Genomic DNA, 12756 nt, shown 5'->3' with positions numbered 1-12756 from the left:
GAAGCCTGGGTAAAGATTGAGCCCTGCTCTCAGCTGGTGCCACGTAAGCCAACCCAGGCTGATCACAGTAGAGACAAGGAAGCCACAAGCTGCCTGTAGGTGAGAAGAGCAGCAACCAGAGAAAGGGCAAGGCCGAGTGCTATGGGTTCCCAAAGACAGTCGGGCTAACAAGGGTGGGCCCCAGGGAAGAAGGATGGAGAGCAAAGTCTCCCTTCAGCATCAGACTGAACACGGTTAACACCAGCCAGCCCTGCAGGCATCAGAATCCAAAGGAGGAAGCATCAGAATTGAAAGGAGGAAGCGGCTTCCATGCAGGAACAGGATTTTATTTATTTACAATTTGAAGGCTGGATAGCTTCTCTATTGTGTGGTTTATGACATTTTCTGAGTGTTAAAATTATCTCTTTTTGCACTGTGAAAAGAGCATATATGATTCATGTTAATATTTCTGAGGATCAGTCACCAACTAACAGCTAGTATTTTGGGTGGGAGGAAGGCTTTTGTAGGCAGCTTTTTCACCTAACATAGAAGTTAAAAAGCACCAGAATATGCCTCAAGCTTCGTTCAAAATCATATAAATAGCTCCCTCTTGCACAGTTGCAATCTAGTATCGTTGTGAGAACTCCCACAGTCCACAGGCTGCCTAATGTTCACCTCACCCTTGCCTGAAAAAAGCTAATTCTTGTGGTTTACCTGCCGATGGAATATAGCGTCTAAGAAGTTTCACCAAAGGGCCTCTTTTCATTTTTGCTAATAACCTAATCGGGGAGGTGGAGCTTGCCTATATTTCTTCCTGGATACTTTTCCTAGTTTCAGCATCTGTAGAACTGTCAGATATTCCTATAATCCTAGATCAAGAGTCAGCAAACTAAAACCTCCTGGCCAAATCCAACCCACAGCTAAGAATGACTTTTACATTTTTAAATGGTTAGAAAAATATTTAAATAATAATGTTTCATGACTCGTAAAAATTACACGAAACTCGAATTTTAGTATCCATAAACAGAATTTTGTTGAAACACAGCCATGCTCATTCATTTACATATTATCTGTGGCTGCTTTTGCACTTCGGCAGGAGAGCTAAGTAACTGCAATACAGGCAGTATGGATGCAAAGATGACAATATTTACTACCTGGCCTTTTACCGAAAAAGTTTGCCAATCCCTTTCCAAGACCGTTAAACTCTCCTTTTCCATGATGACTATTTCCATAAAGATAGATGCATTTATTGGCTTTTAATGTTCATTTAGAAATTTGACTTCCGTATCTTTTTTTATATTAATTGGACTTTAATACTACAAATATTTATTAAGTTCCTGATATGCTTGGCATTATTCTTGCCAAGAATAATGAGGTTATAAAAGTGAACAAAACAGAGGCAGGTCCTCATTCTGGAGGAGCTTATATTCTAGTGAGGAGTCATGGGGGGAGATGATGAATGAATACATGTAGAATGTCTTATGCCACGGAGAAAACGACATCACAGAAGACCAAGTACCAGAGATGGAAGGGGGCTACGTTAAATAGATGGTTCAGGAAGCTGACATTTGAGTAAGACCTGAAGCAGATGAGGAAGCCTGCCCGCAGATGGCTGGGAAGAGAGTTCCAGGCAGAGGGAACAGCAGGAGAACTGGGCCAGTGCACTGAGGTGGAAATCACCCCAGTTTATCCAGGGAGGTTTCAACCCCAGTGAGAAGTTCTGGTAGGTTCTGAGCCCTGCTCTCAGTGAGTGCCTCTTAAGCCAACCAGGCTGATTGACTATGGGGTGTGAGAGAAGGCAGTCAGCGATGATGGAGGTTTTTGGTCTGGGAACCAAGAGATAGAAGCTACCATTCTCTGAGATGAGATGGATATGGGAGCAGTAGGTTTCGGGGGCAGGTTTGCTTGTGAGCAGGTTAAGTTTGAGATGCATTTTTAACCTGTGGCAGTGGTGAGAGGACAGTTGGCTATACAAGTTCTGAGTTCAAGAAAGGCCTGAGCCAGACAGATACATTTAGAATTTGTTAGTTTAAAGGAGAAATTTCAGCAGTGAACCTGGCTGAGATTCAATCTCAAAGCCCAGATTTTTTTTTTTAATCTCCAGAACATCTCTCACTTTACGACTAAACAGAACTTTTATTTTTTTAACCTCACATTTTCTTTCCTTTGCAGTTCACCACTGGCATTGCATCAGGATCTATCCCTGTTCTTGCCTCCTCTCTAGGTAGATACCCCTTACCAGTAGGCACGCTGGGCAGCCTGAAATATGAAATGTGCCTTTCTCAATGGGCAAAAAGCTGCTTGGTGCGGTCCAGGACGTGTGGTCTGCTGTCCACATTGAGATCCTGGCCTCGGATCCATTGCCCTGCCTTGTTAAGTAGTGTCTGTGTCCTCCTTACTTCCAGCCTCAGTTTTGATTTGACTGCTTCCTTGCCTTGCCTTCTGTTTACCTGAATATAATCACACTCATTTTACCCATGTATACATCTAGTGGAAACCACCTTTTTTCTGGTTGTTTCCATAAATGTCTTATCTCCCATACTAGGCCTTAAGAGCAGATCTGTGTTTTCCTTACCTTCCTGTTGTCCACAGTGCAAGTAGTCACTGCCCTGATGCCACGGGGATAGGAGGCACATTTTCATTGACCACACCCCTTCCCATTCCAGCCCTGGCTGTGCATCATTGCGTGAGGTCTAGAGCAGTGTTTTTTCAAACTGTGGTGTAGTTTTTCAAACTCCGACCTGCTGAATAAACCTAGTAAATTGCCTTCTTTGGGGTGGGATCTGGGTATCTGAGTTTTTAACAAGCCCTCCCATCCCCCCTCCAGATTATTCTTAAGCAAACATGAAAACTCCAGGTACAGAGAAAGATTACAATTCCAGTTTCACTGCTTCCAGCTTGGACAAATCATCCATCTCAAGCCTCAGGTTTTTTGCTTCTCTCTACAATGAGTATGTTGACACTTGCTACCTACTTTGTAAAGCTGTTGTAAAAATTCAAGCAAGGAGCACTTTGGAAACCTGTGCTAATCTCATCTTCTGATATCTTTTCATTTTCGTGTGGAGGTCAAGCTTTAGCTACCTACAGATTGACTCCTTGAACACAGAGACCAGTGATGTGCACGTGAAGTTACCTAGTGCTGTTTATATGCCTGACCTTTTAGTAAATACCAGTTAATAGAAATCAGGTAGATACCCTTCTGCGTCCTGGAAAGACAGAAGGCTTTTTTCTTATTCTCTACATCTTTCTTTGACCATCATTAAAACCTGTGTGCAGTGAGGAAGAAGGAGTTAGAAAAATGTTTGTAGGTGAGTCTCGGATAACTATTGCATGCACTGTTTTTTTTTTCCCCAGGGAAAATGTTTTAAAGGTAATTCATAGGAAAAGTGATCTGTACCTATTTAAGAGCAGTAAAGCTATTCATTAGAGTTTCAAAGGTGTACATTTATAACAAACTCATAGTAAATTCACTCACTCCTGACCTCTAGTTTTTGAAAATAGTTTCACTTCTTAAAGAAACTGTAATGCAATCAACAGCAGGTAGTAGGCCAGGAATCAAGATGCAACAAGAGAAAAAAAAACTTTTCTTCCCCTTACCCTTTTCGTGTCTTGAGTGACTGGGCATCATTAGAAGTAGTTCATACCAACTCTTAGTAGAACAACATCTGCTAAGTCCATTATTGTTTTGGGGGGCTTACTTAAAATGCTTTTCCACATGCTAACAAAATCCTGATGGTGGACATCTGTTAAGATTACTGCCCTCTTAAAGGCTTGTTTGAGATGTTAACAAACTTACAAAACGCATTTCTGAACAAAGACTTGGTTAGTGTTCATGCCATTAGACATACTCTGTTTGCAATTACAATAGTCTCGTCTTTCATATTTTTTAAATGTAAAGTTATTTGCTTGCATTCCACCTTCTTTCTACTGGAAAGTGTCCATCAAGTCCTCTGGCCCTGAACTAATCACTTCAGTTCAGGTACCAAAGTAAGTTTAATAAATATTCCTGGAAACACACCCTCAAGGACTTGGTCAGCCCAGGCATCTACTGAAACACCCAAGTCACATGTGGAACCAGATGTCAAGGATGCAGATAAGGACATAGAAGTCACAAAAGTGATAACCAGAGACCTAAGAGTGGGGTAGATTTAGGTGAGGGAGACCCCAATGGGGTTCGATGCCTCTTTGTCATTCACTGCCTCTATGACCTTAGAGAGGTTCTATAGCTTCTCTGAAGTTCCCGTGCTCTCATCTGTAAGATGGGATAATGCTTCTCTCATAGGTTGATATGAAGAATAAATGATATCATAGAGGAAAAGCACCTGATACAGGACATGATGCATTAGTGCTGAGTAAATGGAGTTATTATTCACTACTCTGTTCTGTGGAGAATTCATTTACCAACCAAATTCCTCTTAATGCCTCTTAAACTCTTCTCATTTATACTGTGCCTAATCAAAGAACAGCTGATCAAAATTATCCATATAGTAGTAGGCCTTTTATTTATTTATTTATTTATTTTTGAGACGGAGTCTCATTCTGTCACCCAGGCTGGAGTGCAGTGGTGCAATCTCAACTCACTACAACCTCTGCCTCCCAAGTTCAAGTGATTCTTCTGCCTCAGCCTCCCAAGTAGCTGGGACTACAGGTGTGCACCACCACACACCTGGCTAGTTTTTGTATTTTTAGTAGAGATGGGGTTTCACCATGTTGGCCAGGTGGGTCTCAAACTCCTGATCTCAAGTGGTCCCCCTGCCTTGTCCTCCCAGAGTGCTGGGATTACAGGCGTGAGCCACCGTGCCTGGCCCATATTTTTAATTACTCTATTTAATAATGCCGTATTTTTTAAAGTTATTTAACTTAGCAGTTTCAACTTTTTTAGACTTTGCTCCAAGGAGGAATGTTTTCTGAGTGCTTAATCATAGTCGTCATTGTCTCAACATTTCCATTTTTATATGTCCCTTTAAAAGTGAGAAACAAAAAATGGAATACAGTACTCTCACAGAGTTCTTACTTACAGTATAAAGTGTGTTTAGTAGAAATATTAGATTAGTCACAAATGTAATACAGCCAGGCCTGAATTGATGCTTCCATGAGCCTCTGATTCCGTGTGAATACCCAGATTTTCTTCCACTGGTATACTTAACTCATCTTTCTGATCTCCTGTCTTATTTTCTTGTCCTATTGTACTCATTGAAATTTTCTCCATATTGAATTACAACCTGATTTTGTTTAACTGAAGGACTGACACTCTTGAGATGGCTCAAAGTTGAATCTGTAAAATGAGTTGAGAGCTAACAATAGGTCTAGAAAATGCTTTACTAGAAAAAAAATTTAGCTAGAAAACAAAACAAGGCCGGGCGTGATGGCTCACACCTGTAATCTCAGCACTTTGGGAGGCCGAGGCAGCAGATCACTTGAGCCTAGGAGTTCGAGACCAGCCTGGACAACCTAGTGAAACTCCTTCCCTACTAAAAATACAAAAAAATTAGCCAGGCATGGTGGCACACATCTGTGGTCCCAGCTACACGGGAGGCTGAGCTGGGAGGACCACCTGAGCCTGGGAAGTTGAGGCTGCAGTGAGCCGTGATCACGCCACCGCGTGACAACAGAGCAAGATCCTGTCCAGGGGAAAAAAAAGAAGAAGAAGAAGAAAAGAAAGTAAGAAAACGAAACTAGAGCCTCTCCTTAATTTAATATTTATGTTCTTCTGGGTTTTCAGAACTATGAATGATTTTTTTTTAGTCCCACCACGTTACTTTGTTGTGACATGTGATACCTCTAAGATGATAAAAAGTGAGATGGACGAGGTGATTAATTTTATGTATAAAAGCTTTGAAGACAATTTTAATCACTTATTCTACTATTTCAGTATATTGGTAGGGAGTAGACTTTTTAAAATTCTACTTCATCTTTCTGTGAAAGAATTCCTAATGAAAAAGGACATAGGCTTTGGAACCAGAAAGACCTGGGTTCAATCCCACCTCTGCAACTTACTTGCTGGGTGATCTTGGATAAGATACTTAGACTCTTAGACGTCAGTTTCCTCATCTGTAAATGGGGCTAATTAGGTCTACTTGGCAGGGTCGTTGTGAGGTTTAGAGATCATGAAGTGCCCAGTAGAGTGTCTGGCAAAGGTGGGAACTCAATAAATAACAGTGAGTTGTTTCATAGTAATGGCTCTCCTGGCAGGCCACCAGGAAACATAATCTGGTATTACAGAGTGCCCCAGATTCTTGAGGTCCCTGGAATTCCTCTACTTTGGAAGGACTTATCATTGGTACCTTAGTCATGTGTTCAGAATGGGAAACTCAAGTCCTTAGACATAGTTAGGCATACAGTTAGCGTTTGTTGAATTGGATTGAAGGCAGCACACATTGCCTTAGGATTTCTCTTAGCTTGGAGGCTACAGGCTGCTTGTTTCTATCATCCTGGATGTTCCCCTTTCCATGCTTCAACTTCCAACGGCCCCTGAATCATACTGTGGAGGAGGCAGCCAGGTCAACATCCTCTCCCTCAGAACCCAATTCAGGGGCAAAAGCAAGATGCCAAGGCTGACCCAAATGTCTCTGACAATGCTTTGTCATGACCCTTGGACAGAGAAGACTTTTAGAGTAACGTCTCTCATAGAGTGCTTGGTGCTATTTTTGTGTTAATGTAACTCTAATTGGTACTCTGACCATTTTAATGCTTTGAGAGACATGTCTTTTTTTTTTTTTTTTTTTTTTTTTTTTTTTTAAGAGACAGAGTCCCACTCAGTCATCCAGGCTAGAGTGCAGTGGTATAAGCATGGCACATTGCAACCTCCAACTCCTGGCCTCAAGTGATCCTTTTGCCTCAGGCTCCTGAGTAGCTGGGACTATAGGCACATATGATCATGCCTGGCTAATTTTTAATTTGTTTAGAGATGGGATCTCGCTATGTTGCCCAGGCTGGTCTCAAACTCCTGGCCTGGAGCAGTCATCCTGCCTCAGCCTCCCAAAGTGCTGGGATTACAGGCCCAAGCCACTGTGCCTGGCCAGGTCTCTTTGAGAGTGGTGCTATCCCACTGAACTGATGAGAAAGTTGAGTAGAACTAAAGAAAGAAAACTTGACAGAAGCAAGAATTATGATTGCGAATCACTAGCTCTTCTGATTTTCTCCAGTCTAAATTATGTTTTGCTCATTTTACTTGACCAGTAAGGTAAAACCCCACGTGGGAGGAAAGGGAGTTGCTGTTTCATAATGGGTCAGAATCAAAACCCTATTGTCCCAAGTCAAGCTTTCAGACAGGCTGACTCCCTGCATTTTTCTGTGTCAAAATAAAAACAATTTATTTATGCTATCACGTTGCAGCCAAGTTAAGTCTTCAGTGCAGTCATGCATTGCTTAATGGCCAGGACACGTTCTGAGAAATGTGTCGTTAGGCAGTATTGTCATTGTGCAAACATCATAGAATGTACCAACCCAAACCTAGATAGACAGCCTACTACACGCCTAGGCTATCTGGTGAGCCTATTGCTTCTGGGCTACAGATGTACACAGCATGTTCCTGTACTTAATCCTATAGGCAATTGTAACACAATGGTAAGTATTTGTGTATCTAAACATTTCTAAACATAGGAAAGGAACAGTAAGCATACGGTATTGTAATCTTATGGGACAACTGTCACATATGGGGTCCGTCATTAACTGAAATGTTGTGTGTGGCTCATGACTATATTAGAGATGTGATAATTTGCAGACAGACCGAAGTTCACAAAGGACTCTATGAGTTTCATTTGCATGGAAAAGACTAGTATTAATACATTCAGTATAGACAGTTCTTACATTTAAGTTTTAGAGCCAAGAAGACTACCCTGGAAATGCTTTTCTGGTTTCATTTTGGCCTATTTAATTACCCCTACCTTTGGAAAAGTTTTTAAAACTCTGGCCTCGTCCTTCTAATTTATATCCACAGATTAAGTTTCAGTTCTAAGAATTATCAACTAATTTCATGTTTTATTTTATTCCATGAAGAGATAGAAGGTACCCTCTCATCAGAACAGCCCTTTTCATCCTTTTCTCCTCCCAAGTGAAGCCTGAGCCCCTGCCACACCGATTTCCTTCTCACCCTACTTCCTCACCGCGCCACTCTGCAGGTCAGGAGTATCAATGCCAAGTGGTCCCTTTCATCTCCTCATAATTCTTCCCCAGCCACTTAGTGGGTTAGTCAGGCCCTGCCTTCTCTTCCGCCAGCCCTGCAGTCCTGGGAATGTCTTGTCTCTGCACAGGGTGAGTTTCCTGTTGTACATGCTCAGCCCAATATTTTTTGATTCATGAATATTAAAGAATTAGAGATCACAAGGCCTTACCACCATCTTGCACCGTCTAAAAACATAATGACCCTTTATTTCATGGCACTTGACTTAGTTTATTCAGCATGATCAGGGCAGCATTCAGGCTATAGCAAGCCTGTTAAATATTTACCCATGAGGCGGATATTTATACATGAATCGGCAGCACTTATCAGTGTGTGACACTGGATGTAGATTTTGGACCCTTACAAGCTAAGAAACTACTGAGTTAAATAAAGGGTGAAATGACGTCCTTTAAAAAATAAACTCTCAGTTAAAACTATCTTTCGTAGTGCCTAAAGTGCTTTACACTTGTTGAGGCTCACCCCGGACAGCCAACCAAGTCATTCAGAATCAGACCTGCCAGAGTGGCTAGTCCGTCACATTTGAGATCAAATGAATCTGATTGTTTGATGGTTGGGTTGGGAGAGTACTGAGATATTAACAAAATTAAGAGGAGATCCTGCCTTGCTGCTGTGTGGGAAATTGTAAATGGAAATGAGCCATACATCACAGTGTCTACTTTGGTGACGGTCTGAAGCCTCTAGGAGCCCCTCATCATACTGGGATGCTGGCCTGGCTCACTGATAGCCAGATCCGCTGTTTCTTTCCATCCCTGTAGTCTTTCATGATTAAAAATCCCCCTGCTCTCAGGGAGGTAACATATATCAGCAGAAACAGCCTAGACTCTGGTGACAGGCAAACCTGTGTTCAGATCTTGGTTTTACCTCTGTCTAATTGTGTGAACCTAGGCAGTATTTTCTGTTCTCTGAGCCTCAGTTTTTTCACATGTGAAATTACAACAATACTTCCCACCTCTTTGAACTATGGAGAGCATTTAATTAGATAATATGATAAAGCACCTAGCAACATGTGTTAGTTCTTGGTAGTGACCAAAGCAGGGTGCCGACACATGGGCCTGGCAGCAGAACGCCTGGCCTTTGGAGCTCTTCACACCTCTGCTTTTCTCCGTCATTACAGGTGATTTTTGTCTAACGACTGTATTTCAGAATGGCACAATCAAAACAGAGGGAGACAGTTTCAAGTTTAAAGGATTACTCAGACTGTTTTCCTTCCTTGCATATAATTTAATGACTGTAATATTTTATATAATTCAAAGCCTATTACTGTCAACTCCAGGGAAGTGTCCAAATTATTTTCTTTTTTGGAATTTTATTATGCCAAGGATTGTTCGTCTAAGTGAGCTATGAGTAGCTTGGATCTTGTCATTCTCTATGTTATACAGATATTCAACCAGTAGCTACAGGACATAAATATTGTATTTATTTTTCTTGCACTATGGATTATTTTTTTCTTAATCAGCTTTCTATCCTAATGAAATCATTAGAACCTTCTGGTTAGATGTGTGCCTTCTGTGTTATTTGTGCATACAAAAAGAGGAGACAAAAAGCCTTCCTCTGGTTTATAGGAAGTCATAGGAATTTTCGTAGCTGTCTTCAGAGTTTAGGCTAAATCTAATCTAATGCCTACTCTAAGCGTAGCAAAAGGAAATGATGGCCTTGCTGATTCTAGGCAGTTGCAGAATGCAGATGATTCATTAATGTCATACTTAGCCAAACACTGTCTTACAATTTTCTCAACTGTCAGAGTTGTGCTTTTAGGTTAGATCTGAGTAGAAAAAGTCAATATTGAATATTTCCACTCCACATTGACTTCCTTGTGTCACTTGAGATTTTGTTCATTTAGACTTTTTATTTGCATGAGCAAACACAAAATTCATTTATTTATTTATTTTGAGATGGAGTCTCACTTTTGTCGCCCGGGCTGGAGTGCAGTGGCACGATCTCGGCTCACTGCAGCCTCCACCTCCTTGGGTTCAAGCGATTCTCCTGCCTCAGCCTTCCGAGTAGCTGGGATTATAGGGGTCTGCAACCACGCCCAGCTAATTTTTGTATTTTTAGTACAGACAAGGTTTCACCATGTTGGCCAGGATGGTCTTGATCTCTTGACCTTGTGATCCACCCACCTCGGCCTGCCAAAGTGCTGGGATTACGGGTGTGAGCCACCATGCCCGGCCCCACTCAATTTATTTTTACCAAGAAAATTAATTTCAGAAATCTGTAGTCAATAGAGAGACAGGATGGGTTTGTAGTCCTTTTAGTAGTGTTTTATACATGTATATGCACATTCACATACATACTCCCTGTATCACAAACCCTACACTGAATCAAAGTGCCCTAAACTCTTTCTTGGTTTGTGTGTTCGTTTGTTTGTTTGTTGAGACGGGGTCTCACTCTGTCGCCCAGGCTAGGGTACAGAGGCACGATCTTGGCTCACTGCAACCTCTGCCTCCAGGCTCAGGTGATCCTCCCACCTCAGTTTCCTGAATAGCTAAGGCTACAGATGTGCACTACCATGCCTGGCTAATTTTTAAAATTTTTTGTAGAGATGAAGTCTTCCTATGTTGTCCAAGCTGATCTCGAACTCCTGGACTCAAGTGATTTACCAACCTCAGCCTCCCAAAGTGCTGGGATTATAGTCGTGAGCCACTGCACCTGGCTGACCTGAACTCTTTAGAAATGATTTTCTAGCCGGGTGTAGTGGCTCACACCTGTAATCCCAGCACTTTGGGAGGCCAAGGCGGGTGGATCACAAGGTCAGGATATCGAGACCATCCTGGCTAACACAGTGAAACCCCGTCTCTCCTAAAAATGCAAAAAATTCGCCTGGCGTGGTGGCAGGCGCCTGTAGTCCCAGCTACTTGGGAGGCTGAGGCAGGAGAATGGCATGAACCCGGGAGGCGGAGCTTGCAGTGAGCCAAGATCACGCCAATGCACTCCATCCTGGGCGACTGAGCGAGACTCGGTCTCAAAAAAAAAAGAAATGATTTTCTAGGCAGTTATTGTCACATCTTTTTCTTCCACTTACAACCTTGTAACTGTGGGGTCTTGGATAATAATCCAACATTATAAATAAATAATCACAACATTAAGAAGTAATCACAACATTAAGGGATTTTAGGGATTTTTAAAAATATCCCATCGTATTACAGAGAGGGTTTAGGGGACTTATAGAAGTATATGCATTAAAATGAAATTAAGAAAAGAAAAACAAGCTAAGGCAAAAGGAAAGGGAGCATAGGAAAGGAGATGAAGTGAAGATTAAGGGTGATAAATGAAATGTATGCTTTAAAGTTCTGAACAATTTCTTTTAATAATTGTGTGCTGGTTAATTTAAACTGAAAAAAAAGAGGGTTTTTTTGTTTTTTTTTTTTTCTTTTGAGACTGAGTCTCGCTGTATCGCCCAGGCTGGAGTGCAGTGGTGTGATCTTGGCTCACTGCAACCTCCGCCTTCCAGGTTCAAGCGATTCTCATGCCTCAGCCTCCTGAGTAGCTGGGATTACAGGTGCCCACCACCACACGCCCAGCTAATCTTTGTATTTTTAGTAGAGACCAGGTTTCGTCATGTTGGCCAGACTGGTCTCAAACTCCTGACCTCAGGTGATCCCCCCACCTCAGCCTCCCAAAGTGCTGGGATTACAGTTGTGAGCCACTGCGCCCGGCCAGAAAAAAGGAATTTCTGAAAGATCTGGAAATTATTTCTGAATCAACATTGTATCTTACTACTTGGATCAGTGATTATTGACTGCACCTTCTTGTATACCTTTTGAAATACAAGATAATGGCCGATAAGCTGTAGAATTAGTCTCTTTAGAACTCTGTTACAGTGTTGCAGCAATTCATTTTAGTTCAGTTTCAGTGTTTAATGAATAACTTACCTGTGCCCAGCAAAGAATTGGGCATAATGAAGAGTATGAAAGTGTATGTTTCAGTAATACCTGCAGCCCATTGGTGTTGGTAAGACATTTACCCATCCCATGCCAATCAAAATTTTCTAATTTGTACTGTTGCATGTTATCAATGATGTATAATGCAAACATGCTAATTTATTAAAATGAATTAAAATGCAGAAATGTAATCATAAAGTGAAGCCCATGTACCCATCGTCATTAACCTAGGCAGTCGGTGGCCAGACTTTGATGAGAGAAGCCGAGTCTGCTTGGGGGTAACACTTCTTAAGTTGCTTAAGCCCTAAGAGAAGTGTCCATTGTACTCTTGTCCTTTCAGTGCACTTGGAGGCTCCTCAGCTCTTCATATCCCAGCTTTCCCAGGAGGAGGATGTCTCATTGATTACGTTCCTCAAGTATGCCACCTGCTCACCAACAAGGTAAAAGCAAGTCCCCAACTCATCCCTCTTGTGAGATTTCTTCCTCCAGTCCACCACGTACCCAGAGTCATCGTGCATGCTCCATCCTTCTCAGACTGTCTGCTCAGTTTCAGCCTCTGTATAGATACCTGCCCTTCCTACTGTGAATTACAGTTAATCTGTTTCTCTCTCTATTTCTTTGCCCTCCTTCTTCCTTTTCTAAGGATTCTGACCTCCTGTTCTAGTCTTATCTTCATCTCTTAACTTTGTGTCTGGGATTTAAGTCACGTTTTCT

The 12756-nt window shown here is 41.8% G+C and overlaps 1 protein-coding gene across 6 annotated transcripts in view; it reads left to right on the top strand.

The window, feature by feature from the left end:
• The window catches only part of BABAM2 (BRISC and BRCA1 A complex member 2), a 454559-nt gene that overhangs the window by 338431 nt on the left and 103372 nt on the right, over positions 1-12756 (top strand). For all 6 annotated transcript variants that reach the window (XM_050754004.1, XM_050754003.1, XM_050754001.1 and 3 more), the window contains one exon: positions 12383-12482. In XM_050754004.1, coding sequence (XP_050609961.1) covers positions 12383-12482 — 100 coding nt within the window. The remainder of the gene's footprint in view (positions 1-12382; positions 12483-12756) is intronic.

This window comes from Macaca thibetana, chromosome 13 (assembly GCF_024542745.1).
Source record: "Macaca thibetana thibetana isolate TM-01 chromosome 13, ASM2454274v1, whole genome shotgun sequence".
Lineage (NCBI taxonomy): Eukaryota > Metazoa > Chordata > Mammalia > Primates > Cercopithecidae > Macaca > Macaca thibetana.
The sequence above is the reverse complement of the archived record's forward strand: the minus strand, read 5'-3'. Positions and strand labels throughout refer to the sequence as shown.